Source organism: Aplysia californica, unplaced genomic scaffold, assembly GCF_000002075.1.
Source record: "Aplysia californica isolate F4 #8 unplaced genomic scaffold, AplCal3.0 scaffold00526, whole genome shotgun sequence".
NCBI classification, from domain to species: Eukaryota; Metazoa; Mollusca; class Gastropoda; order Aplysiida; family Aplysiidae; genus Aplysia; species Aplysia californica.
The window spans coordinates 443,298-470,750 of record NW_004797796.1 but is presented as its reverse complement, the minus strand read 5'-3'; the positions used below and the strand labels follow the sequence as shown (position 1 = coordinate 470,750).

The window sequence follows — 27,453 nt, the reverse complement described above, 5'->3', positions numbered from 1 at the left end:
TTGATGCTATAATGTAATGAACATTTGATATTACTTAGTAGTGTAATGAACTATTTAACTTTATTTTGATTTAAATTAATCTGTTCAATGAACATTTTCTTTCAGAAGAGATAACTTCAGTCCGTGATGTGTTGTCGATAAGCAGTAACTCTTTAGCTGCTTTTGTCACAAACGTCCTGCCTCAGAATGATTCAGTCGGCAAGCTGGAGTCTATATCAGGGAAAGATGCCTTTCATTACAGAGAGGTAAGTTGTATTGTGGGCAATTTACTGAAACGGATGAATATATACAGTTTGCAGTTTAAAACTGTTTTAGGTTTTATTGCAGAATTGTGTTGGTTTATGTCACACTACAGGACTTGGCCACAAGACAGATATATGTTTATCAATTTGTCTATCACACAATGGTTTGACTTTTAGATCTGAACAAAGTCTAAAGTTCAGGTTCTGTAGTATAGGGGTTAGGTCTTCACTATTGCACCCAGACCGGAGGGCGATTCTTTTGTGGGGAAAATTTTTATTGATTATCTTAGTCTGTCTGCTGGAATGTTTTATCCCTCTCAACTTGGGTTGGTCCTGACAGGCAGGGTCAAAGCCCACCTCCGAAATGATCAATATTGTGTTTTTGGGGGCTCAAAAGACATAAATGTTAAAAAATAATCTGAAGCAATGAGTTATAAAGGAGATCTTGACCCCACTATTTGTATTTGTAAGCTCCTCAATTCTATGTCATAGCTTGACTGTTCTCTGATGTAAAAAAAATGTGATTTGTTATCATTCTGTTTCATATTTTTATTTCAGGTACATAATGGCAAATGTGACTCTAAACTACCAGACCCTATAGGAAAGGAAAGGGCGAATAGCACTCCAGTGCAGCCAAGTCTTATACAGGTATGAAGCGTAATGAATGTTTTGCTTTATTAAATCATTTAGGTCATCAGTGAGCATGTTACTGGCAGCTACACCATGATGGCCATGTCAAACCAGGAAAGTTTATGATTTTTGTTGTTGGTTTTTTTTTTCTCAAAATGTTCAGAACATGTCTTTGTGTACTGGTAGATATGTTTTGTCTCATAACAGAAAAGTTTGACATGAGAGTGCTACTGTTTGGCTTAAAGTTTAAGGTGATAAGCAAAAATGTTAGAATTTCCTTGGTTCTGAAATTGCTCTTGGTTTTGACACAATTTTTATCTAACACCTCTGTATGTCCCTGGAGTGCATATTAGTGTTATTTGTGTACGACGAGGTGGAATCAGGCGCTTGTCAATTTTTGGGCATGTGGAGTTACTGGTATCATCTGAAAGCTGATTTATTTGCCTTGTTTCTCATGAAATAAATATCAATTTATCTTGAATAGAACTCAAGATATTTGCGATTGAAAGAAATAAGGTCGCTTGTTTTCAGTGTTGAAATTAATGAGAAAATGGCCGCCAAAGTTTGATAACTGCAATAGCTAAAGAGCCTTTGAAAACTGGAAAGTGACATATTTTGTGCCTTTAATCAATGCTTTTCAGTAACTTTCACTTGGAAATGTGTTTTTATATGGACATAAAAGAGGTTAAGCCACAAAATAAAAATTCGGTTAAAAATTTCCCAACAAGAAAAATATCTGTTTCTCTGATTTCGTTATTTTGACAAGGGCCTGATTTCAACACACTGCCTCACATTTTGTTTATGAGAGACAATTATAAAAACAAAGTTCTCTCTCCAAGTCAAAGAAGACTAGTTATCCGGGTTGGCAAAGGTTTGTAAATATTCACAGCTTAAAATATATCCCAATGCAAAGGAAAGTACTATAGGATTAATTGTACTCAAATCATTACCAGTGGCTGCATTGCAGCATTCTGTTTTTCCTATTTTCTTTTCATCTATTTGGCTAGATTATCTCTGTTAAAGGAGAGGGTGTTTGTCTTACAAATTGTGTCTTTTAGAAGCTATGTCTTAAGTTAACTTGAGCAATTCCAGTAGAGATTTTGGTAAGCCTTATTCGCCAGTTGAGCATGTTAAACTTCTATCAAAATACTGTGAGTAATATATAAAGCAGTTTTTAGGTTAGACCATAGCAATGAATTGTTTCTTGTAACTTTAAAATTTGTAGACTTGTTTACACCATTTAATGATAAAATGGTAGAAGATTGTATAAAGAAAATGTTGACAGCATTGTGTATCTATACTACTGATGTCAGTTGTTTAAAGGGCTAAGATCATAAGTCTACTAAAACATGACTCGCACATACATTTTGTACACTGTTGTCTTGTAGTTGTCCCTGTACTTCGTTGTGATTACTTTTTTGTTATATTTGTCGTTTTTTTTTTTTTCTTTTCAGATGAATTTGTTAGCTAGCAATAATGGTAGCGCTTACCGCAATAGTCCTCTTCATGATCCTTTCATGAAGGCCAGATCTTGCAGCGTGAGTTCTGATTATGCCTTGTCTCCTTTGTACATGAGAGCGCCTGGATTTGAAAGAGATGAATATCAGGTATGAATGTTGAAAGTACGTTTTAAGCAAATATAACTGTGCCAATGAAAAATTGATTTTTCTCTTTAGCCCTTTTTTGTTTGGTATCTAAGAAAGAGTTTTCAATTCAAAGAATAATACGTTTTGAATTTAAATAAAGAAGTTATGGGGGTTGTAAAGGTCCGCAAAATATGGATGCCCCACATATAGGAAAATACTCCTAAAGGTGAATCAAGTTACCGCAGATTCTGTCAGAAAATTGACGACATCTCGGTAATAAATTGGAATGTTAAAAAGAGACTTGGCTACCTAATGTGTTTTGGGGTGGGGAAAACATTTTTGCAGTCAGATTTACTCACCATTTCGTAATTTCGTTATGTTTAAAATTTTGGAGTTCATATTACGATTTTGCGAAAAAAGTTTGTCGGGATGAGTGCATTTTATTTATAGCATCGTATCACAACATGGAATCTTTAAGAATATGTTAGCAGTGTGACAAAATAATGTCAAAGTTTTCTTTGATGACTTTAGACCTTGCCAGCCGTAAAATATAATTCAGTTCAATCGGCATACTGAACAATTAAAAACCTTTTTGTCATGTTGAGAGAGACGCAAACGCCCCAAGGGGAGATAAGCTCGCCTCGGAATACCCCCATTATGATATTGCAGGGGAACAGAGAAAAACAACTTGATGCACGCACCCACCGTTGCCCTCTTTCAAGTGAACAATGAATGGGCTTAGAATAATCATGCGGGGCTTTGTGGGTCACATACATTTGCCGAGGGAATGATGGGAAAATGGCCGGTCTCTGCGCAAAGTCACTTTGGACAGAGGGGGTAGTGGTGCTTTTATGATAAATTCTAAACAACTACTTTACACAGAACGTTCAAATTTGAGGAAACTATAGAGGAAAGATAGATCTCTTACCATCTCGACGTCTAATGTCAAGCTCCGTATAGTTTTCGGTATACCCGATACGAAAATGTTTCTGACACCAAAAATATTGGTTAATTTATGTGTACACACTTCAACGTCCACATATCATTAGTTTGCCAAGTTTCCTTCACATTTGTCCAGAAATAGTGCAGAACGAGTTTGAGAAAGTTAGTCACTTACGTTCTGGCCTGGTCCCAAAATTCACCCGGGAACGGGGACCAAAATTTCGCCGCTCGTGGAAGCCTGAATGGCATTGCTAGCAAATATGTTTTAGGCATGACTTTTTAAAGTGTAAAAATACTAAATGGGACTCGGATATGAGAAAGTGAACATTATGGCCGGGAGTACATTTCTAGGCAAGTACGTTATATCAAGCTCTTACGGTATATGCGATGTAAATATGCTCTTTAGAGGTTTATCTCTCTGCTTATATTGAAATTCTTGAAATGTAAAATGGTGCTAGGCTATTTTGGCTGTTATTCAGGGTTCTTGTTTGTTATATTGACTTGTCTTTTTCAATGTTTTGTGGGGCCAATAAGTTTTTAAAATTTGCCGAAACATCCGTACCTTGTAGTTGTTTTTCTCTTAACCTTGTTTGTCTTTGTTTCTTGGTACAGCTGAAGCTGCGTCAGCAGTTAATGGCTATCGAGAAAGATCCCACTCTGGACTCTGTGGAGAAGGCCAAGCGTAAGGAGAATCTGATCCTGGTGCACCAGTCGGGATTGTACAGCCATTTGGCCAACTCTATGGGCCTCACACAGGGCACTACCTCAATGTCACCACTGGCCCCGGCCTTCTACCCGCCAGGAGATTGCGTGGAGTCTGTCATAGGTGAATTTTTTATCTATTTTTTTTTTAATGAGAGTGTAGTGAAAAGAAATTCATGTAGAAGTCATCTTTGTTTAAAGGAAAAGGTTTTTTTAAAGGGGTTTTGGTTTGTTTCAGGAGAAATATGATGAAAAGTAATTAAAATATGAGGTTTGTGGGAATAAATGGGAATATTATATCTTGTAATAGCTTCACATCATATCTTGCAGAACATATTATGTCTACTAATGATTATTAGAATGCTTGTATAAGCATTTTTTCTCCCTGAAAATCTCATCGTAAATTTTTAAGTTATTAGCTATACATGGAAACACATTTACGAAAAGACACAAGTTGATGAAATTAATTCGGCCTGTTCGCCACACACCTCTTACTGGACTGCATGTACTCAAAATCTCTCTTTAGCTGTCCCTTTCCTCCTTCCATATCCATCCCGGTTGTCCTCATATGTGGTTGTCTTTCCCTTTACCTTTAGGCAAAGCTCTTGATGATGTGAACCTAGAGGATCTGGACATTGGGAGCCTGGAGCGGGAACTGGACAAGGACATGGACACCAACTCTGTCAGTAGCTCCCTCAGTGCTGGACTGTCCACCTCGGGCTGCTTCAGCAACAACTCCTCCATTCCCATTGGGATCCCGCCCAGTGCCATCACCCAGCGTGGCAGTATTAGCAGTCTCTCGCAGTCTCCCCCGTCACCCTTTGGGAGCTTCCCGCACAGCATGCAGCCCTTGCTCTTACACAAACAAGATTCTAATGATCACGTAAGTTCAATGGGGGTATTTTGGAAGGGGCATTTATTAATAATTCTTTTTATTTTTTTGTTGCACTCTCTACAATTAGCTTTTCATCACTTTCATTGGTTTAATTAGCAGCGTGCATGGTCAGGGGAAATACACAGTTTGTGTTGGAGGTTCTGCAAAGCTTATGTTATGTTATGTTATGTGAAGCAATAGGATAATGCACACATTATGTTCTATGTCATGTCTTTCAGCTCTCTAAAGAACATAGGCCTTCAACTCTCTTCTAAAGGTGTCTGTCCTGTGCTTCTTTCTTCAGGCATGTCTCAAGTTTCCTAGTTTTTTCACATCTGCGTGTGCCTTTTTCTGCCCTGCTGTTCTTGGCTTTCTTTTGTGCCTTTGACTCAGAGGATTTCATCTCTAGTCTTCTGGTTATATTTGTGGTCACTGTTTTTATGTCTGTCTGATCCATCACCATCTTCTGTCACTTACTTTGTCCTTCTTACTTTTGTCTCCCCTCCCTGTAATGACAGAGTTGAATCTTCACAGGCGCAAAATGTGTTTGAAGAAGTTGCACATATTGCAAAGTTTGAAATAAAAACCCAAAAGTATTCCATAGTATCTTGTTAATTAATGGTTTGTTTTGTTGGGGTTTTTTGGGGGGTACAGTCTTCGTCTCCTCTGTTGAACTGCTACCAAGGACTGACCAAGTATCAAATGGGCTCCAATTTGAGTGACACCAACTCCATGTCACCCCGTAGTGCTGGGCCTCAGTCACCAATGCTGTCTGGATCTTTCAGCGGGCATGTTCAGAATGGAGAGGTTCAAAAGCTGCGTGATGAACTTATGATGGCAAGATCCAAGATGGCTGAATGGGAAGGTGTTTATACACAGGCAAAGAGCGTAAGTGCTTTTTTTGTTTTATTTTTTGCCTTTATTTTGTGGTGAAAAGAGAATGTCTTTTGTGACCAGAAAATTGAACATTGTGGAGTACAACTGAAATACTGACAGTCCTAGAAGTACCCAGTAATATATGCCCAAGAATTAAGGACATCAGTGTTGATTTATACATTTTCATACTTTTTTTGGTGGTATGGGGGTGGTGGTTACTATAAGTACCTATTAACTCTTCTAATTTTCTTCTCCCCCCCCCCATTCCCCCATGAAGTAGCAAGGATTAAAAAAGACCTTTCTCTGTCAAACGGAGCATTAAATGAAAAAGATATGTAGAATGTTTTCACACCTATTGCCAACTCTATGCGGTATTATTATTTTCAAAGCCAGTCATAATATTTTTTTTATTTTTTTTAAATATTTTTTTTGTGAGCGGATGCATTTATTAAAAGGAAGTTGTTTGGGGACTGTACAGTCCCGTATTGCTAGGGCTGCTTTTGGCACTGGGGGACTGCAAAGAAACAACTTTTCACCTGTGGTTCGAGATCAACAAGCCATCACAGGATGAATCTCGATCCGACTGATACATAACTAATTTAATTAGTATGGTGGGAGAATCTAGATCTAGAGCCAAACATTGTTTATTTAAGGCGAATTTATCGTTTATGTCGACAGGTTTGATGATCTATCTAGAGTCTAGATCTAGATTCTAGATCTAGTAGTAGGGCCTACTAATGACATAGACTGTAGACTAGATCTATACTACATGGTAGGTCTACTCTTCTTCAATTAAAAAAAATTCCAGTCTGTGTCTATAATATCTAGGACTAGTACTAGATCTAGATCTAGTTTAGATCTAGATCTAGGCCAAGTAGTACGCCTAGTATCAGTATTACCAAAGATTCTCTACTTCCAAGCGTGGACATAAAAATATAAATTTGCCTTAAATAAACCGTATTTGGCTCTATATCTTCTAGATTCTCCCACTACACTCATACACTTAACAGTTGCCAGATCTAGATCTATGTATCAGTAGGATCTAGATCTAGATAAAGAGTATAATATATAAAAAACATAAATGATTGGCTTTTTTTTTTTTATATTATACTTTTTTTTTATCCTTCAGTGGAAAAAATTGATATGTGTTTCCAAAAAGTATTTATTTTTCATTTAAATCTGAAATTCTAAATATCGTCGGCAGAGAATTCTAACCGTCTAACTCCGAAATTTTCTTGAATTGCTTTTTTCCTTAAAATAGATCGACATAACAAATGGCTACGTCCTATTAAAATCTAGAACAATTGTGACAAACAAAAAGTCTTGTTTTAAAGAGAAATTCTAACCGTATATTCCGACTGGCTTCCGTGACTGAAGAATTTTAACCGTCTAATTCGTTTAGGTAGCCCGCCATTGTGGATCACGGCGATAACGTTTTGGTCTGAAGGAGGCGCTTAATTATAAATAAATGTAAAATCAGAAAAGGCTGCTTTTGTTAAAGGGTTGGTTGACTGTCGAGCCTGTGGAGAAAAAGGAGAGAGAAAGCAGAAGATCGTGGTCCATGAAGTACCATCTGCGAGTGAATGGGGCCAGAGTAAAAGTGTGCACGGCTTTCTTCTTAAGTCCTGTACTTTGTTACTAGTGTGTTCACATTGTTCTCACATGTGGGTTGGGTGTAGCAGAGGGTGAGGTTCCAGTTCAGAGAAAAAGGGTTAGGGAGGAGACTACAGCATCAAAGGTACTTAAACAGTTTCTTCGTGATCCACCCAAGTTGCCATCTCACTATTGCTGAGGGACTCCAGCAAGTTATACTTGGAACCTGTTTTCCAGAGCTTACAGGCAGTGTACCGCCGTTTGTATAAAGAAAAGTATGAGGGGGGGGGGGGGGGTACTTTCTACCTTCAAGTTTAAAGAGGAGATCAATGCTATGAACCTGTCATAATTCCATCCTCGAAATGATAGGTGTGATCTTTGTGTGAGCTTTGAGGAGGGGAATGTGGAAGAGGGGGCATACAAAAAGACAGCAGACAAGGAAAAATGCATGGGTAGCCCCAAAATCAAATACATCAAAATGGACCAGCAATCAGTTCTGCTATATCCACGCACCAATGCTTCTGCTTTGTACTACAAGACGAAATTGAATGTACACAATTTCACAGTACAGGAACTAGAGAGCAAGGACTGTGTATGTTATGTCTCAAATGAATGCGAAGGTGCTCTGACTGCAAATAAATTTGCTCCTTGTGTGGCTGATTTTTTGTCATCTGATTTGACTCCAGATCATTATATACAGATGGATGTGGCTGTATCAGAACTGCAAAGTCACAATGAGTTCTGCACTGTTACATTTCAGCATTGTCAATGGTAAAACTGTAACATTAAAATTCCTAGAGAAGGGCTATACACAGATGGAGTTGGACAGTGCTCACAGCACATCTACTACCCAGCTGATTATGTCAGGCTAATGGAAGAAAGTAGGAAAGTGAAGCCATATGTAGTCAAGTATTTGACTCATTGTGTCTTTTCTGATTTCATCAAACTAACCAACCAGAGTTTACACACCAGATGGTCAAATTAAATACAAACTGAGATTTGATGATGACTGGTCACATCTGCCTTTGAAGCGCGGCGAGTCCACAGACATTCTCCATAAAGACATGAAGGGACTGCCTCTGTACCAGGATAGAAAGTTTAATTCGTCCATAGAGAACTTTAATAACACATGCAAGAAATGAAGTCTGTTGTGCCATTTGACTACCACAAGTTCTATGACAATCTAGAATTGAGTGCGTCACCAGTGCACAAGTTAAAACCCTCGGTTAAGTCTAATTTGATATGCTGTGTATTGTGTTTTGGTTTTTGTAGTTTATTTTTTAGCTAACCAGAGCTTTAGCTTCATTGGGTAGTGCATTTTAAAGCCTCATAATGGTGCTTGGACAAGAGGATAATTCATTCCTGTTGACACTGGATGCTGCTATGGCATACCTCATCTTGATGACTATGTAAAATGTGTTATTTAATTAGGCCATACATGAGGTGGGGATGCATTATATGAGGTTTAGTTGAGCTTTAAAAAAAATCATATTAATATAATATATGCTCTTTGTTTGTTTTGGAGTGTGTTTTTTTCAGTTTAAAATTTTTTTTCATTTAGGACTTGTTTTGGCCTTTTTACATGAGGCCCGTTGCAGGTTCTTTTTGGGGGTAGGGTTAGAGTTTGGTCTCTTCTTTATTGTGTTTGTTGGGGTGGTCGCTCGTTACTCGGATGTCCTTCCTTATGACACCCACAAAGGCTTTATTGGGGGGGGGGGGGGTTTGCGCAAAATTTTCAGACAATCTGGTTGAGGCTTACATGCAGGTCTAATATTACTTACTAGAGTCTTCCAACCAAGTTAAACCATGTTTTTAGAGTTAGAAGCATTTCAGTTTCTTCCACTGGAGAACTGATGGGTCGCTTTTCAATCTTGCTCGACTTCGAGCCAAGACCAAAATCAACAAACCAAACAAGAATACGAGACCTTTTCTTAGCCGGTGATGCTGCTGTTGTCGCTCATAATGAATCAACCCTACAAATAATCCTGTGTTTAAGAAGATTGAGATGGCTGGGCCATGTCAAGAGAATGGACGACAACCGGATTCCGAAGAAATTTCTCTATGGACAACTTGCCCATGGTAAGAGACCAAGGGGAAGGTCAAAACTGAGGTACAAAGACATCTGCAAAAACAGATTATCTAAGCTTGGAGTAGATGTCAGCATCTGTGAAGAAATAACCAAGGACAGGAAAATGATAAATGAAAGAACTATTATGCTAGTGACTAGAGAGCAAGCACTGCGACAGAATCTGCACTTCAAACAGGAAAAATTAGCCGTAAAAGAAGCTCCATGAAGACAATTCATATACGGAAATTCTTATCTGTCCCCCCTCACCCCCCCTCCCCCTCTCTCTCTCTATCTCTCTCTCTCTCTCTCACCCCTCCCCCCCTCTCTTTCTCTCTCTCTCTCTCTCTCTCTCTCTCTCTCTGTCTCTCTCTTTCAGACCCCTCCCCCCCCCCTCTCTCTCTCTCTCTCTCAGTCCCTCCCCCCTTCTCTCTCTCTCTCTCTCTCTCTCTCTCTCTCTCTCTCTGTCTCTCTCTCTCTCTTGTAGCTAGACAAGTAACCAATCCTCACAATTTCCTTGAGAATGGAGGATCAAATAGTAGCTTTATAGTAAAAACTTAACGACGCACTTAATCTGTCGACAAGCCCATTGCCTAATTAGAATTATGTGGAAATAAAGTGCGACGTTCAGTTTTAGATATAATAACAGTATTATTGTTAGATTCTAGATCTACAGTACTGAGTAGTGCTAATTAGAACTTTTATAGTAGGTTTCCTATTAGATTGACTGCTGGTGTAGTCATTTCGAGTTGTTCGGTAACACTAACGTGTCACGATGACTGAGTTAGACGTAACGAAGTGCGTGGCGTCCCTGCCGGGTTGGAAAATTCTAAACGAACAATTCGTTCGTCGACACTTGGATGCTTAGAAATCCAAAACTGGGCGGTCTATCCGTATAACTCTGGTTTAGGACTTAAAATAATAAAATTTCTGCAATTTTGTTTTAAATACTTAAAGGTAGAGTCATATATACCAGTCTAGCGCATTTAAAGATAGTAAATCCCCATAAGAGCCTTTGAATTCAGTTTTTTGTCTCCTGCAAAATTTACGGAATCGGAGTTGGACGGTTAGAATTCTCCGCCGACGACATGTAAGTGTGCTATATTTGAATGCTTTTCACAGGCTTGTGAAGCTTGGAAAAAAGAAGCAGAGGATGCCAACAAGAAAGCAAAGTCTGCAGAAGAAGAGCGCATGGTGGCGTTGAAACACAAAGATGAGGTATTGTACACATCCCGTTGTCTTGTTATTCTTTTAGAGGGACTGACAATTGTGTCCCGATGCCGTAGAATCAGGCGCTCGTCAATTTTTGGGCATGTGGGGTTATTAATGTCATCTTAAAGCTTTGTCATTTAACTATCTTTCAATGAAAAAAATACACATTGATCGTGAATAGAAGTCGAGGTATGTGCAATTAAAGGAGGTGGGGTTCGCCTGGTTTCAGAGGTAACATTAGCGAGAAAATGGTCACCAAAGTTGGTTGATTTCCAAACCTTGAAAGTCTTAAGAAATGAAAAATTAAAATTGTGTGTGCTTTTAATCGTTTTTTCATTAAAATCCTAACTGTAATGTGTTTTACTGAGACATAAAAGGTGTTGAGCCAAATAACAGAAAATTGATAAAAATTACTGAGCAGGCAGAAAAATGCCTTTTTCTTTGATTTAATTATTTTGACGAGCGCCTGATTTTGCCATGATGCCTCACAATTAATGAGAAAATTTATAAGATTGAAAAAATGTTCTTAAGATATCAGAAAGTGAATTAAACAGAATAAAAATGGGAAGAAAAGTTTAGTTAATGCTGTCTGCAAGGCTATGTTCTAGAAATAACTCCCTCTCCCTAGGGGAAAGGAAGACACTTTTTTTTTTTTTATTGTCAACACAAGCAACCAGACATGATAAAAATATCAAATATGCTTCAAGAGATAGATTGTAGATTGCAGTTTTTCTAATAATTTTGTTTTCCGGCTTATCCATATTTTCTGGTCAGTCAAGGACAGTCCAGTGATGGGATTTTTTTTTTTCGTCCTTGATGTCTGACTCAACATTTTTATCTGAATCCTCATCAATGTCCGATTCCTCCTTTTGACTAGGCATTGTCCTGTAGTTTGTTTAATCCTCCCCTTCATTGTTATGATAAACATATAGTGCGTCATAACAGAAGAGATCAATACCTGGACCCACGCTTGACTCATGTGGGGGGGAAGGTTCAAGAAATTTGTAAGAAAAACGCCAGGTTAAAAAAAATTGTGTCTTGCTGTTTTAAGGCCTGATAGCAAATCTAAAAATTATTGCTGCTGAAGTAGAAAGATCTTGCCATGCAGAAAATCACACTGATAACAGCAGTTGAATGAGATTTCCTTAATTAACAGTCAGGTTTGGTCAATCTGGACGAAAATGGATTAACATACTTTCGAACCTGCCCTGACAACCACCTGTACAAACGGCCACTTTCCATCCCCCCCCTTGCATTTTTTCTATATAATTTAAATGTGTAAAACGGGCACCTGTTCAACGTGGCCGCGGATACCATATTTTAACACACAACCCCTATCACACCTAGCAATAACCCCTGTCTTAGACGGCCACCTTAGTGACTCCATTATGTTTTGTCATAAATTGTGCCCTGGTGTTGTGGGCGAGCCGTCATAATCCAATCACCTGTCGTTGTTTTTTGGTAGTCCCTTCAACCGATCATGTTCCATAGGCCCCACCCAGAACTCATACACAAATCGTAAGTGAGATGAGTGGTCACTGTTTACCCAGTCTGTAACAAAGTAACAATGGACGTCAACGTGAACTTGTGACAGAAGTGTCGCTCGTTCTTCGAGTGGTGGCGAACCTTGTGTTTGTTTTACCATAGCACTCGGTCCTCCTTGTCAAACACATTTTGTTATATTGTCACCCTCGCGCAAAAGCATCAACAAGAGCAACAAAAAAAAGGGGAAAAAATCCCAGCGAGAACAACAACAACAATGCGGCCATTGTTTTCTTCATTTTGATAGTCCTGCCTAAGAAAGACGGCCACTTGTCTTATACGGCCACTTTTCTCCTTGACAATGGGTGGCCGTCTTTCACAGGTTTGACTGTAGTTGAAAAGAAATGAGGGTCACACATGTATGTGGTGCTAAGCAAAATCCTTTGCATTGACCCTATGCGTCTAGATTAGAATATGCATTTTGGTATACTTTAATGAGATGTTTACTGGAGCTTTTGAAAGCTGGAGTATTAATGCTTTATTAGTTCTTTGCATTAGAATTTTTGTTGTTACAAAAATTATGAGAGCAATAGATGACTTGTCACTAGGAAAGATTTCTGCAAACCTTAAGAAACAGTCAAAATTGTCTAAAAGTACACAAGTGGGGAAATCGGAAGTGTCTCTTTGTTCGGGTGATTGTCATATTTAGTTGGCCTTGAGCAGATTCGACTGTAAGTGAGATTTTTATCCCAGCAATGTAGATTAGCACAATATATGACATGGCAGCTTCTTACTCGGGATGTTTGATGTTCTTGTGTCTAGGTGATGTCACAGAATCAACGTCTGCAGCAGATGATGTCTGGGGGCCCCCACATCCATGCTATATCACGCTCTAATGAGATGGACAAGATCCCCGTTCAACAACTACAGCAGTATAGAGTACAGCTACAGAATGACTTGGAGCTACTGGACAAGGTCTGTTTAACAGTTTGAACATTTGTCATGTGTAATTTATTGTTATTCTGGGAGACCTTAAAATGGTCAACATTTCAACTGCTTTGTTTAGGACTCTGCCATACGCCATTTTGAAAAGTGACGTGTAATGGAGTTTTACACTGAGCGGTTGATTTGTTGTTCTGAGTGATTTAATTCACTGTAACTTCATTTTTTTTGGTTGATATTCATCAAAGTTTCATATCCGTCACGACTGGTCATTCAACCTGACCGTAAACCATGTTGTGTTCTTACTCGGTGTGTTTATACAGTGCATGTTGGTTATTGGGGTCACCAAAGTTTACCTGTACATGGAGTGCTTGGTCGGTGACTGGGGAACGAAAATCTAGGTTTGGTAGCTCTCTGAGGCTAATGACTAATGGTATGTGCCAGCAATTCAAATGATGGCAGGTCGTTACTGTATGAAAATGGGCAGTTTCGATGCGTCATTACAGTAATTAGGTAGCGTAAACACGGCCTTGCGGGCACTCGCGGCCTTCCGAGGTCGTGGTATCGGTGAAATCGAGGTAATTCAGATCGCTATTTCGCTATCAAACACCAATAAATGCTTTACACCTTGTAAAAGTTCAGCTATTCCTCGTTTCAATGTTGCAAGTTGTTTATATGTCAGATTATTAGGAGCTGGAGAATGGTCATGGAAAGCGAAACCCCTCGCAGTAGGAATGCGTGGTCGGCCGGTTAAAAAATTTACACCCATGCATTCAAATCCTTCTCGGAAAGATTGATACTTAAATACTGTCTTTCATTGGCGGAGAACTGTAGAGCTTTGAAAGGGCTTTCCTATGGTATATTTTTTGGCCTTTGGCGTTAAATGGAAAGCCTTTAAAAATACGGTCACAGTTTTCAAAGATCATTTTTAACACGAAATATGTAAAATGCGGGCTCTAAAAAGGTACCAATAGAAAGATCAGTTCATTTTCTATTAGAATAAAGTAATCAGCTTGGAATTATTTTGCATCAATCCTTCTGCGAAACTCAGAAAGCATATGACCCCCCTACGCGTGGTACACTACAGTATAGAGCCGACTCGCTCGCCTCAGGGGCCAACTGGGCGCTAGCCGGGTCAACGCTCTGTGTTTTTATTGAAATAACGACAGATCATCGTGTTTGAGGCAATAAAATACTGATTTGTAATGATCTTACAGTCTTGAAAAAAAAAGTGGGCTCCATATCTATGTTATAGTGATTGTACTCTGTTAATGTGGAGATGTTTGGTGCACTTGGTCATTGGTACTCTTTTATTATCTGTCAAACATGGGGTTACAGCCAGTTAGCGACTTAAGCAAATTTGATCAAATTTTAAACAGCTACCATTTTCTTAAAAATTGACTTGAGATGTTAAAGAAAGGTACGAAAATTATCCAAAGATATAGGCCTTTCATATGGAATAGATAAATTTGATATACAGCTACTTTGAAAATTTAGCTTCTGGTACCTACAGTAATGTCACATGAGCTCTTATCTTTTGATGCATGATTATAGTGATGTCGTCATTATTTCCATTATCAATAATTAATCAGTCCATGATATAAAGAGGAGCAGATTTTTCGGCATCACTCTGGTATCGAGTATTATATGCTTCCTTGCACTTTTTTCTCTGCTTAGAGAACGTAGACACTACCTAGGGAAATACAAAGACAGTTTTAGCTCATGTCTCTCTTTAGCTGTCGACCTTGTATTTAGATTTGCAGACAATATATAAATTACAGTAAAGGATCTACTGTTATTGTATGGCAAAAATTTGGTATCTTTTGTTTCATCTTGCATTTAGGCAGATACAACTGTGCAAGCTTACTTATTTTCAGTGATCGGTTCAAGTTGTTGTATAATGCACTCTTAAACTGAAATATTAATTCCTTGCCCCCACTCCTCTTTTTCCTCGACAGCTGATCTACCAGAAGGTTCAACAGAACATTTGATGCTGGTGCAGCTTAGGTCTTGTTTTTTCCAGTAGTTGGCTTTCCAGAGTTGTATGGGATGATTGCAATACGCTGAGGGAAAGATATCGAAGCGGGGCCACGGTTGTCTCTGTTCTTGGAATTTGTAAATATTTTGATTTATGTAGATTTGGTTGTTTTGAAAGTTCAAGTACTTTTTGAAAAATAATTATTATGAACTATTGTAATATAAATGAACAATTGTAATTTTTGTTTAAATGTTTGATTGAGGTCTTTCATAGACTTCCCCCCCCCCCCCCCCCCTTTAGGTACCAATTATGTAAAAAAAATAATTCATTATCTTAGCAACTAAAAGTTTATTTCTACTTAATGGTCTTGCTTTAGAGGGGTTCTTTAATAAAATGTGTTCTGTAAATAGTTTATTCTCCCCTTATATTCATTGTTCTAGGTTTCTTTGAGCTTGTTCTATTTTTCTTTTCTCTATAATATTTTTTTGCATGCAATTATTAGAATTGCTAAGAAATGGTTTGTTTCGGGTTAGAACTTTGAAGTACATTGTGTATTATATTCCTTCTATAAAAAGCGATGTCATTTGTGTAAAGAATTAAGCATTTCTGCAGGCGTTAATACTGCAACAAGGACTGTTACGGAACTGGACTAATAATTGTAAGGTTATGGGTTCAGGTGTTTGAGGCACAGCTTGGCCTGTTGTATATCCCTGGAATAGACCATTTACTTTTTTCTTCACTTCACCCCTGTGTGTGGTACCCAGCCATAGACAACGAAAAATCTTGTCAGTATGTTAGTGTTTTAGCGCCTTTAAAGTGGCAGCTTACACTGTATGCTTCCCAGGAAGCTGAGAATGTTTCTGGGTGTTCTATGGTCTGCTGGGACATGGTTATGGACTTGCATGTAATAAATGCTATTATTATTATTTTTATCAATATTATTACTAAGGATAGAGATAAGTATTTTAGTTAAAATCGCCATTTCAATTTTATTTCACACTGCTGCCATTTATCTCTTCCTTTCTAAATACGAACTGAAATGTTTGTGAGTATTCTGGTAGATTGGAACAAGAATGGTCTTAACCTTTTTGACATTTCTGATTTCGCTTTTCAAATTCATTTAACTATTCGATGATCGGGGGGGAGACTTTTTCTTTGTAAAATGTTGATGATATCATGTAAACTTTTGTTTTGCCTTGTTTTTGTTCTTAGTTGTCTTATGTATGAATCATTATTTCATGTACTTGGAGTAAGACTTATTTGCAATCAAACATGGAATTATGTTTTATTAAATGATTATGCATTATGAAAAGCATTAAGATCCTTTTATAGGTGAATACTTGGAGTAACTGAGAAAAAAAAGCCCCCAAAAAACACCAAAAAAACCCACTTACAAATGCTTTCGTATTTTCATTCCACATTCTGCCATGATGCATATCTTGTTTCTGAATGTTCAATTTCATTTACTGCTGTTCGGTCCGTGTTGCCTGTTTCATTGAAATACATATTATATTTTTTATTTTAGTTCCATTTTTGAGGTGAAGAAAAAAACATTTTACTTGTTGAAGTGTACTAACGCTCACTGCCTTAAGGGCAGTTAGTCTGTTGTTTCATTTGCAAAAGAGTGCATCAGTTGCCATTGTTATTGTTGAGAAAGACACCGTTTACCCATCTTTCACTCTGTACAGTATTGTGGTTTGTTACAATGATATAAAGTGCTTTAGAAGCCTCATCGGCTCTATGCTTTATGTATCTGAAAATCCTCAGTGCAATATGTATTGCTCACTGGCTTTCAGAAATATAATATTTGTTCTTTTGTGGTATAAACATCAAAGAGTATCATGAGTTAGAATTGTATTTATGATTCGCACTTATTTGTTAATTTTGCAGTGATTGAGTCAATGAGAAATTTGTATTTGTCTGTTCAAGTTGATGTATTGCTTTCCTTATGATGCTACATGGGAATGTTATCTGAAAATTGAGTTCAGTTCAGAAGTTCAGCTTTTACAATTTCTCGTGTTAACTTAGACAAGTTTTCTGTTCATGTATGTCTGTTATGTTGGTAGTTTCATGAACATATTGGTCAGGGTTTGTGTTGTTTTGGGGTTTTTTTTCTGTTCCTGTAGATTTTTTATTGACACTGACATAGTTTCATTTTTCCTAACATACTGATTTGACATGATTTATTAACAAGGACATGGTACTAATTTTCATGTGTTACGGAAATTGATAGCTACAATAGGATTGAGTAATTGTATATTTTAAGTTAAAGTCCTGTATAGACAAACCTTCGAGAGGGTTCGTTTATTTGGTGTTTTGTCCGCTCTTGCGTTCAGCATCGAGTTCTATTTGTGTACATTTTTGCAAAGTGGAAATTATGATTACGCATTGATGCTGTCATTGGTATGTGCGCCATTACCAATTATTTACCTTTTGCATTCAGCTAAAGTGATGCCTCTTATATAGTTTTCTTATGTTCCATTAAATACCCTGTATAGTAGTTTTGTAAATTTGCAAAAGGTACCATTTGCGTAATTTTGTTTCTCTTACCTTACTACTCTTTTCTGCAAGCACCATTTTTAACACATTTGTTTACTCTACATAGATTCAATTATTTTTGTGTGGGTAAAATGTATTCTCTTTAAAAAAGATGATCACTTAAAGATTGGAGGAAAAATGAAAGTTTCCATTGTTGTGGATTACTGGTAGTGATGATGACTCTCAGTGGTGAACAGTACAGAAATTGCACTGAAGCAAGTTTTTGTGAAAGTTTAACTGCATGATTTTGTGCTTTTGCCCTTTGTTTTTGAAAAGATATGCTGTCAGTGTACATATATATATATGCTGTTTGTGACATTCAAAGTGGTATGTCCATGTGGAGCCGTGACTGCTGTTTTAGAGGGTACCAGATTTTCAGGTGTTTTTTTAAATCCCACATTCTGTTTTGACGAGCCCATCTGAAAGGAAACTTCTGGAAGAATTTGACTAATGGACTGAAATATACATGGAGCTCATTAATGTGCTGCTTTCATAGGCTCATGAATGTAAACTTTCGTCTAAACACAGCAAGAGCTAATTTTAATGACTCGGCATGTTTATTTTTCAGCTTGATTGGTTGTGCCATGGGAGTTGAGCTTTGATATCACTGCAGTTTCTGCCCATTTCCTTTGTTCTTTTTGTGTGCTGGACTCTTTTTCTTCATCGTCCTCTGCCAACATTCCCCCTCCATATTTCTCAGGGGCATGGGGCTTATGGATTTTCCACTAATGCTTCATTCATGTCCTTAGAATGATAGGGTTCTGACTTCATAATGCATAATGTTGAGAAAAAATTTCAACGATTCACACTCTTTTAGTTAATATGATTTTACACCAGTTGAGCATCAAACTGGAAAAATACAGGTCAGATTGTCTGGGACCTTCTGACGTAGCGCTGACTCAATGTGCAAGGCATCTGTGCCTGTACTGTGTAACGTGTAACTCAGTTCTTGCAAAGAGTGGAGTTACAATCCTGTCATCTTAAGGGGGATATATTTTCACTTTTTCTGACTAGATCTTGAGGTTGTGTTATGGGATTTTTTTATGTGGCTCAACTCAAAGCATTTGTCGTGTTAATAAATAATGTGCAAAATAAGCGCCAACACTAAACTATCTTTATCGATTGAACCAATGGATGTTCGTAGAGCAGCAATGAAAAATTGTTTGTGGGTAAGAGGTTTTTTTTTTTAACCTGCCAGCCGTATGAAGTTTGGTTAGCATCAGAAATTAAAATACATTAGAAACGATCTTTTCCAGCATTCTATTTCGAATGAAAAAGGAATATTCAGTTTAACATTGACTTTTTGTTTGTAAATATCCAACCAAGGTTTTGTTACTGTTACCAAACATATCATTTCATCCACCTGTTGACAATCTCGTGTTTACTCCATGAAGTTTCAATGCATTTTGTTTTTGAGTTTTTTTGTGTGTAAAGAATGGTGGTTCACATGAGCCTTACCCAGAAGGCAGCGAATCTATATTGCAATGCAAGTAATTGGAGCAACTATGATCTTTGCGTACCACATGGACAGTGTTAAATTTCAAGTCTGCTGTGAAGAATGATTATTGACTTAACATTGATTTGTTGATGATGGCCAAAGTCTGATATTATGCTGGTATGTATGTCATATGAGTTTTTATTTTGATGTTCTCTACTCTATTTTCTTTAAAATTCAAATTATCTCCTCATTCCTCCAATTTTGGTGCAACATCAATCTCTGTTATATTTGTTATTTTATTTCACTTTAAAATGTACGCCTTTCTTGTAAGGGCAAAAAAGAAGAGGAGAACCATTTAATAATTTTAAAGAATTTGGGCAGCTAACTGTTGTTTGAAAAAATTTAAACTTAATCTTGAAATTTCTATGAATGTATGAATGCAAAACAATTTTGAATGTTTTCTTCTTCTTTCTCAAAGTTCTGGAAATGCCCTTTTGTCTTGGCGTTTTCTTTTCTATGGGTTGGTCACTGAGAGCACTTTTGAAAAAGTTCTGGCTTGAGCATGATTCTTGATTTGTTTTTTTATCCTAGAGGATGAGGCTTTTTTTCAAAGAGTAAAGAGGCAGTTGTTCTAAAAGCTGGGTGGTCTTATTCTTTGTAATTTTTAGATATATCTTGGCTTTTAAAAGTTGAGTCGCTTAGAAGTACAAATACCATACGTCATTAATGTTTGTATTTTTACGAGTTACAGTTAGAGTGGTAATATTTTCAGATGGCTACTTAATAGAGATATATTGTGTTGTGGTATGAGTTGCAAGCACTATTTCTTTGTTGTCGTTAGTACCGTAGTGAGAATTAAAGTGGACCATTTGAGTGTTTCAGTTCACAGTTTTGGGGATTATCTGAAATTGATTGCACATGATTATAATCATTCTGTCAGTTACATTCCAGTTTGATCTGAAAGTACATATTTTGGGAGGATTGTGTTGTAAAGCGTCATATAAAGAATGAAAATTTATGTGGAATTTTTTTTTCAAATGAAATGCTTAGGCTGTGGACAAAGTACAATTCATGGTTTTGCATCTAATAGGCCATCACAGCACTTGCCAACAGCAATAATTTGGTGCTCAGGGAAAACATTAAAGTGACAACTGTTCCAGGAGCTAGTGTACATGCACAAGTAGGCTATAGTCACAGACTGTTAGATAACATTCTCAACAGTAAGGTGACCAGCAAAATTTGTTTGGGGGGGGGGGGGGTTGTGCCTTAAAAGAGGTTTGCTGAAAGCTTACCAAGGGTTACTGTTGGTGTTTTTTTCCGAAAGTGCCCAGTGTGTGCAGAGCAAAATAACATGATTTAGGGATTTTGTTTGCCTTTGTGATCATTGTATGCAAAACTCCAGAACGAAGCTCACAGGGTGAAATTTCCAACTATTAATTGGCTGGTAGTATCCAGCTCTGTAATAAAGTTGTACAATAATCAAAATGAGATTGTCAACCACAAGCTTTTTGTTCTTACAGTTGCACGGTTCTGGATGAAGCCTTGAGCTCTCAGACTTATTTTTAAGTAGAAATCAATTATGATAAAAGTTCAAGCTGATTCTATCACTATCAGAGGCTTCAACTCTTCTACACAACAAGCATGCCACAAACAAACTACACAAACTCAGTCCCTAGATATGATTATAAATTCTGGAGGGGGAGTGGTGTTGTTGATATTCCACTTTATGTCTGACTGTTGTGCATTGACAAATGAACTGGTGTAAAGCATTATAAATGAAACGTTCGGAGTACTGCTCCGTGCATCTCAGGAAAGGTAAGTTGCTCCGCTCATGCTTCATTGCTTCATGGTGTGTTGCTGCCGTATGTCTTGGTGGTGCTCATGGGCTCTGCTCTAAGGCTGACGGTGAAGAAAATGTAAATTTTCACTTTATCTCTAGAGATATTCACTGCGAAAGCCAGGGCTGGTTCTTTTGATTTTTCTATTATTGGCCATTTAATTGATTTAGCTTTTTGTTTTGTAGATGTTCAGTCAAACAAAGTTTTAGGCTTGTTGTTATTTTTTAACATGTAATGATGTCTGTCATTAAATACACCGCCATCTGTGGTGTAAAGGCCAGGCATTTTGCTGTCACATGCAGAAGATGTGAGTTCAAATCTAATGAGAGGAATTTTTTTCTCTCGAGTATTTGCATTTGTCTGCTGGAACATTGGCCCGGGAGTACCTTGGCAGGCAGGGTTGAAGTAGCTCACCTCCCTGATGATCTAAATAATGTTGATGGGAGCACGAAACACCTAACAATTAGTTCATTACATTTTTTTATAGTGCATCGTTGAATACATACAAACATGTAAGACCATTCTTCTTTGACATGCTTTGCACCCATGGACTGTATAGCATAAAGTAAATGATCACCTATATTGGTTTTATTTTGTATATTGATAATTAGATATATGGGATTCAAGTTCTTGCTCGTTATCATGCTTGTCACAGGATATGGTGTTTTGCAGATTTTGGCATACATACCTGTTAACAGACAAATGTACAAGCCAGTTGGATTGGTTTTACTTTTGTTTGAATGGTGAATTACTTTAGATTATTGCATTAGTTGTGGTAATTCTGTCTGGTTGATATTCCAGGTGAGGGTTAGTCTCTCTTCAGAATACAGGGTTTAATTTAAATGGAGTTGAATTTCAAACCCCTGTAGACCTGTTTGTCCTTTCACCTCTCCTGTGCACAACAACCTCGGCTCACAAAGGTATTAAAAAATGTCTCAAAATCGTATACATGGCATTGTTTAGTGACTTGTACAGGGATGCGTGTTTGCGATACAATAGATTTTCTATTTAAATACAACAGTTATTTCATTCTTTGAGAACATGAGAACAAAATAATTTAGTGCAGTGGTTGTAGTGGGTGGGGTTGGGTTTGTTTATTTGTTTGTTTGTTTGTTTGGGGTTTGTTGTGTTGTTTGTTTGGTTTTTTTTTTTGGGGGGGGGGTTATAGTGACTATTCGTGTATTAAAACAAGAAATCAGTTTTGCAAGACACACTGAAACTCGAACCCACATTAGGGAGAGCATTGAAATTTTATTGTAGGAAGCATTCCATAATTTTAGATTTTCATTTAGCTTTATATTATCTTTACTCAGTGTTGTTTGTGTGTACCATTGTGTAAGCGAGTTCAGTGAAACTCGTTCACACTCACATGAAATGTCCTGTGTTTAAGATTTTAAAAGATATTGTAAAAAAGATACGGAGGTAAAAAAAAAAAGGGGGAACATTTTAGTCCTTCAGGTGGTTGATGGGTGCTTTAGTGGCATCTGCTCTGTACCTTTTGTGTAGATTGTACAATTTTCATAATTATTTCCAGGCGAAATGTGGACTTTGTCATACATGTACTGACTTGTAATAAACTACAAGTTGATGAACCTGCGACAAATGTTCAGTTAAAATTTTTCTATGGGTGGTTGGAGGGTGCCACAGGTAGGTCCTACTTTTCTTGTCCTTTATTGCTTATGTCTATCTGTCTTGCTTCTTCCCTGCACTAGATGGCTGTTATATTGTGTCAATGTGCTTCTCTTTACTCCAAATCTTTTTTAGCATTATTGTAGAGTTTCAGTATCATTCAATCAACAGAGGCCCAATGTCGCCTAGCTTTGGTATGGTCGTAAAATCAAAACGTTTCAGCCATTTGTCAATCTCATGCTGAAAATAAAAGGATTTAAGTACATAAATTTTGGTAGAAATATATATTTCTCTTTTTAATTTTTTACTATTGCCTTCAGACTGATATAGATCTACTTTCCCTCTACTCCAGCTGAATTTAATACTAATCAGATGTAGAAAGTTTCTCGCTCTACCTTGTGTACATCGACTTGTACATGGATTCTGATAACCTTCCACCTATCAGTATTCTTTGATTTAGTTTGACCCCTAGAAATTCCATAATTTTGATTGATCTAAGCTTGAATCATTAGCTGTGTTTATTAAAGTTTTTGATTTTGTACATTGGTATTGAAACCGTCAACTTGGGAAAACTTAATCAGGCACTGAAATTGCCACCATCACCTGCATTGTTTAACATTGACATGCGTGATATATTATATTCATATGTACTACGGTAAAGGTCCTTTGTTTTGAATATTAGCATTTGTTGGACATTATTTGATGTAATGATGGTGTGTGTATACAGAGTATAGAGTCTGATATGCGTAAGGAGTTGCTTTATAGTTCCCTGTGCGACTTTCTTCTATGGTCTATTCCAGAGTTTCTTTTTTGTTTTGCGAGTTATTGTAAAGATTGTGTTACACTTTGTGTGCAGTTTTGCAGTTGGTTAATGGTGTAATAATTTGTTTAGTACTCAACAGGAAACTTGTGCCGTGCTGCTTTTTTTTCTGCAGCACTTGTGGCTACAATCTTCAAAGTCCTTTATAAAAAATCATGCCTTAGGTTTTTTAGTACACGTATATAATATGAGCTCTGTTTACTTATACCCATGCTCCTTAAATACTTAGCACTGTTATGAAGCTTTTCTGCTGTTGTTCATGTGACATTAGAAAAAAGTGAATATTTTTTTGGTGAAAAGATACAGTACAAGACAGTCTTCGTGAAGCTACTATAAAAAGGCTCAAAATTGCAGTATATTATGCAGCATCAACTGAATGTGCTAGTTGTTCGAGATGCTGCATTTCCAGATAAATCTAGAAATCTGGATTTCTGATTTCTGAACTTATCAGGATTTTGCCTAACTTCAGAATAATCTTTGCACTTGTCAAAAAAATAGTCTTGGTACAACATATTAAACAGTATGATTTTTGAATTTATAGTCCCCATTCGTGTGGTTCTTCAGAGTTCAGAAAGGTATGGATTTATTTTTTTGTAGCCACCTCTGTAGATGAATAATGCATTGCGATTATTTGATCTGAACTTGTTCTTAGTTGCTTTTGCTTGTGACATATTGTAAACAATTTCATATTTAGGAAGATGAAAACATACCTATAAGCATTTTTCTTGTATATAATGCTGGTCCAAATTTTTGTAAACGTTAACTTGGCTGTGCACATAGCTTTATTAAAAAGCACATCAGATGAGGCACAACATGGATAACTAAATCTTTAAAGTGCTCTTTCTTTTCACATAAACATGGGCTGTTCTAATCAAATAAATTTCTTTTTCTTTTAAATGTCTCTGAGAACCCTGTCTCTCTGAATGTGTGATTTAAGTACATGGATCTGCGTTGGCAGGAAAATATGAAGAAATTCAGCATGTGCGGTTTACACTGTTCTTGAAATAAGATTTCCAAAAATTTGTGGTTTGAAAATTATTCATTGATAATTATCTTACCTTGTACATAAGTAGGTTTTAATTTTGTACATATCTGTATATAAAACATTATGTAAATAAGCTAATCGATAGTACTGTTTTAAGAACAGGTTTTGGTTGTTTCTTTTGTTTTTTTTATTGTTTCTGCTGTCCCAAATACATTGATTCGTGCTGTATTTGACAGCGTATTTGAAATTCCTTATGTGAAAATGATCAGCTAGGTGTATATATATATAAAAGTTAAGCAATTAATATGTTTATGGGAGAAAACTGTTCTTGAGTCATTATTTAAGTAAAGAATGAAAATATTTTACCATGTACTAAAAATTCACCCAGAAATTGTGGTATCTATGGGACTGCTGTGTGCTACTGGAGTTGATCGTTTTTACTTTTTTGTGAAACAATTTTGGTTTCTTTGTTTTTTCAAAAGATTGTGTTGAGAAGCTCAGCTACTTTTCTTACTTACAAAGTTCCATGGTTTGCTGAGAATAATTCAACAAATTATAGATTTAGCAAGTACCTGCTTCTTTTCTGTTGATGTTATTATTGTTAAGATACATTGTCAGGCAAAAATAGCAATTGTTTATCAAATTTTTGACCAATAAACTATTTTATGATGCTTTGGAGTTTACTCAGTCTTTGCCTTTTTGTTGTTGCAAACATGATTGTGAAAATGTTTTTCCTGCTCCAGTAATCATTCTACTCTATCTGCAGCCTTTCTGCTGCTACTTCTTGGCTCCTTCCTGCTGTCTTTCAGCCACACCCCTGATCTTAGGGTTTGTAAGATCGAACTCCTAGTTCTGGCCTTCTCGGAAAAAGGCTTTGAATCTCGAAGGTCCTGTGTGCAAGTTGCACACGTTCATAAAAATTCCTTGGACTTGGTGGTCCAAAACCAATAAGAGCAGGCTTCGGCCGCCACCCGGGCAACCAACGTTCTTATTAATTCCTACCAAACTGAAAATGTTTAATGTGTCCCGGAGCTCATAATGACCTTTTAATGTAAAACACTTACCTAAAAAAGTCTTCTTGTGGCATTGACCAGAGTCCACCTCAGTGGATGAGCAGGGTCCGGCAAGTTGGTATCATACTAGGCTACAGTGCGGATGCCTTTGTTGTTTGAATCACCAAAAACCTCTTTATCCACTTGGCTTGGTCCTATCGGACTCGGGGAAAGACACGTTCGGAGGTCCCGCTTTCAAATAACCTCGCACAACATAGATCTCGCGTTGAAAGGGGCGTGACCAACCCCTCTTGTGTAAATGTAATCACTTCAACTCCTTAAAGCCATTTCTTCACATTCAAACACACACTCTCTCTCTCTCTCTCTCTCTCTCTCTCTCTCTCTCTCTCTCTCTCTCTCTCTCTCTCTCTCTCTCTCTCTCTCTCTCTCACACACACACACACGCGCGCGCGAGCTCACACGCAATTGCAAATCAAAACGGTGTGGGTGGTTGGCGGGTGCTCTGGTGCGGTTTAAGCTTCTTCTTTATATATATATATATATATATATATATATATATATATATATTAATATATATTATATAGATATATAGATATATATATATATATCGTCCTTATCTCCCTTTCTTGTTTATGTTTGCTACTCACTTGTAACAGCTCTAATCTTCTGAATCTCATAACCTTATGCAGTTGCGAGCGCCGTAAAACCTCTACTGAAACTAAAATTAAAAACCAAAACGGCCCAATGCAGCGCTACACTGTCTTCTAACATACTTTACTATCCAGCACCCACCCTCGCCTAAAGGAAAGTGGTGTTTTGTTGGGTCTTTTTTTTTGGGGGGGGGGGATGCCAGTGGTGTGTCCTACTTCTTTACTTTCCCTTTTTTTTTCCCTTTCTTTGGGTGGTTGGAGGGCGTCACTGGTAGGTCCTACTTCTTTACTTTCCCCTCTGTTGTTTCTGTCTGTGTTTCTTTTCCCCCGCACTAAATGACCATGACTGTGTCGATGTGCTTCTCTCTACTCAAACAAACGCACACTGCAGGCAATGTGTAATGATGCATCTCAATACCACCAGTGTGTGTGTATCCCTGCCGTGTGAGGGACCGAGCCTGATGGGCTCGTGAAACCTGATACATGTAGATAATGTTATAAAATATAATTTACAGAATACATGTACATGTAGTATGTACCTGCACTCTCGATGACAATCGGCGTGTTTTGCTTCGTGCGCACTGGGTGATTTAAATTCAAGCTACATGTAGGCCTACCACAGAATTCTGTGAGGCCTACACAAATACGTTGTGAGGAAAAATACAAAAATTTGATGGGGTTTTTCGTGACGCGCTGTTCGTCAGACATGGCATGTATCTGTTGGCCCCTATGATGAGTTTAATTTTAGCAGACGGTGTTGCCAATACATCATGTACAAAGAAAATGTAATGGTCCAGTCGGGGAATGGCAAATTTTAGGCCTACGAGCTATCCATGATTCGAACTTTCTGTGTTCTTATCATCTGTCGTCCGACTGTAATACATACTATTATTCATCTGATGTTTAACTGGCGGTCATGGATTTACCGCCCCCGTCCTGAAACGTAAACATGCCGATCATGCTTAAGAAGTAAGACAATAAACATCCCTTGTTTCCTCAAATAAATATCAGTCAGATTATCAGAAGTAAAAGATCTATCGCTTGTAGGCTCCTGGTCTGTAGTGTAACAAAGTTCAAAGGATACAAAAGGTCATTCTTACCATTATCCATTAAACTTCTGCCATCATAACCATCTTGTTATAATTATAACTATTCCCATGACCTTTAAAGTAAACCATGCATCATAATCATATTATACGTTGCAATCAGAATACTTAACTGAGTACTTACCTTAACACTATTAATGTTTATAATTAACACTATTATTAATGTTTATAACTACTGTTCATTTATACTTATGCATGTGACTCATATGAGCCTGTTTGTGAGTGCAAGCAGGACTATTGTATAATATTATGATTATGTTTATGTGCACAGATGAGTGAGGAAGAGAGGATGTGTGAGGGAAGAAAGAGTGC

General features: G+C 37.4%; 1 protein-coding gene across 5 annotated transcripts in view; it reads left to right on the top strand.

Moving 5' to 3' along the window:
- LOC101863608 (RING finger protein unkempt homolog) overlaps positions 1–25,055 on the top strand; it is a 32,855-nt gene extending 7,800 nt beyond the window's left edge. For 2 of the 5 annotated variants that reach the window (XM_005106332.3, XM_035971880.1), the window contains 9 exons: positions 106–245; positions 801–890; positions 2,327–2,479; positions 4,013–4,226; positions 4,699–4,985; positions 5,631–5,864; positions 10,633–10,728; positions 13,027–13,179; positions 15,105–25,055. In XM_005106332.3, the coding sequence (XP_005106389.1) occupies positions 106–245; positions 801–890; positions 2,327–2,479; positions 4,013–4,226; positions 4,699–4,985; positions 5,631–5,864; positions 10,633–10,728; positions 13,027–13,179; positions 15,105–15,137 (1,400 nt within the window). In that variant the 3' untranslated portion in view covers positions 15,138–25,055. The remainder of the gene's footprint in view (positions 1–105; positions 246–800; positions 891–2,326; positions 2,480–4,012; positions 4,227–4,698; positions 4,986–5,630; positions 5,865–10,632; positions 10,729–13,026; positions 13,180–15,104) is intronic. The other 3 variants (XM_035971878.1, XM_013086957.2, XM_035971879.1) reach the window with 3 other exon arrangements.
- The last annotated feature ends 2,398 nt before the right edge of the window (positions 25,056–27,453 follow it).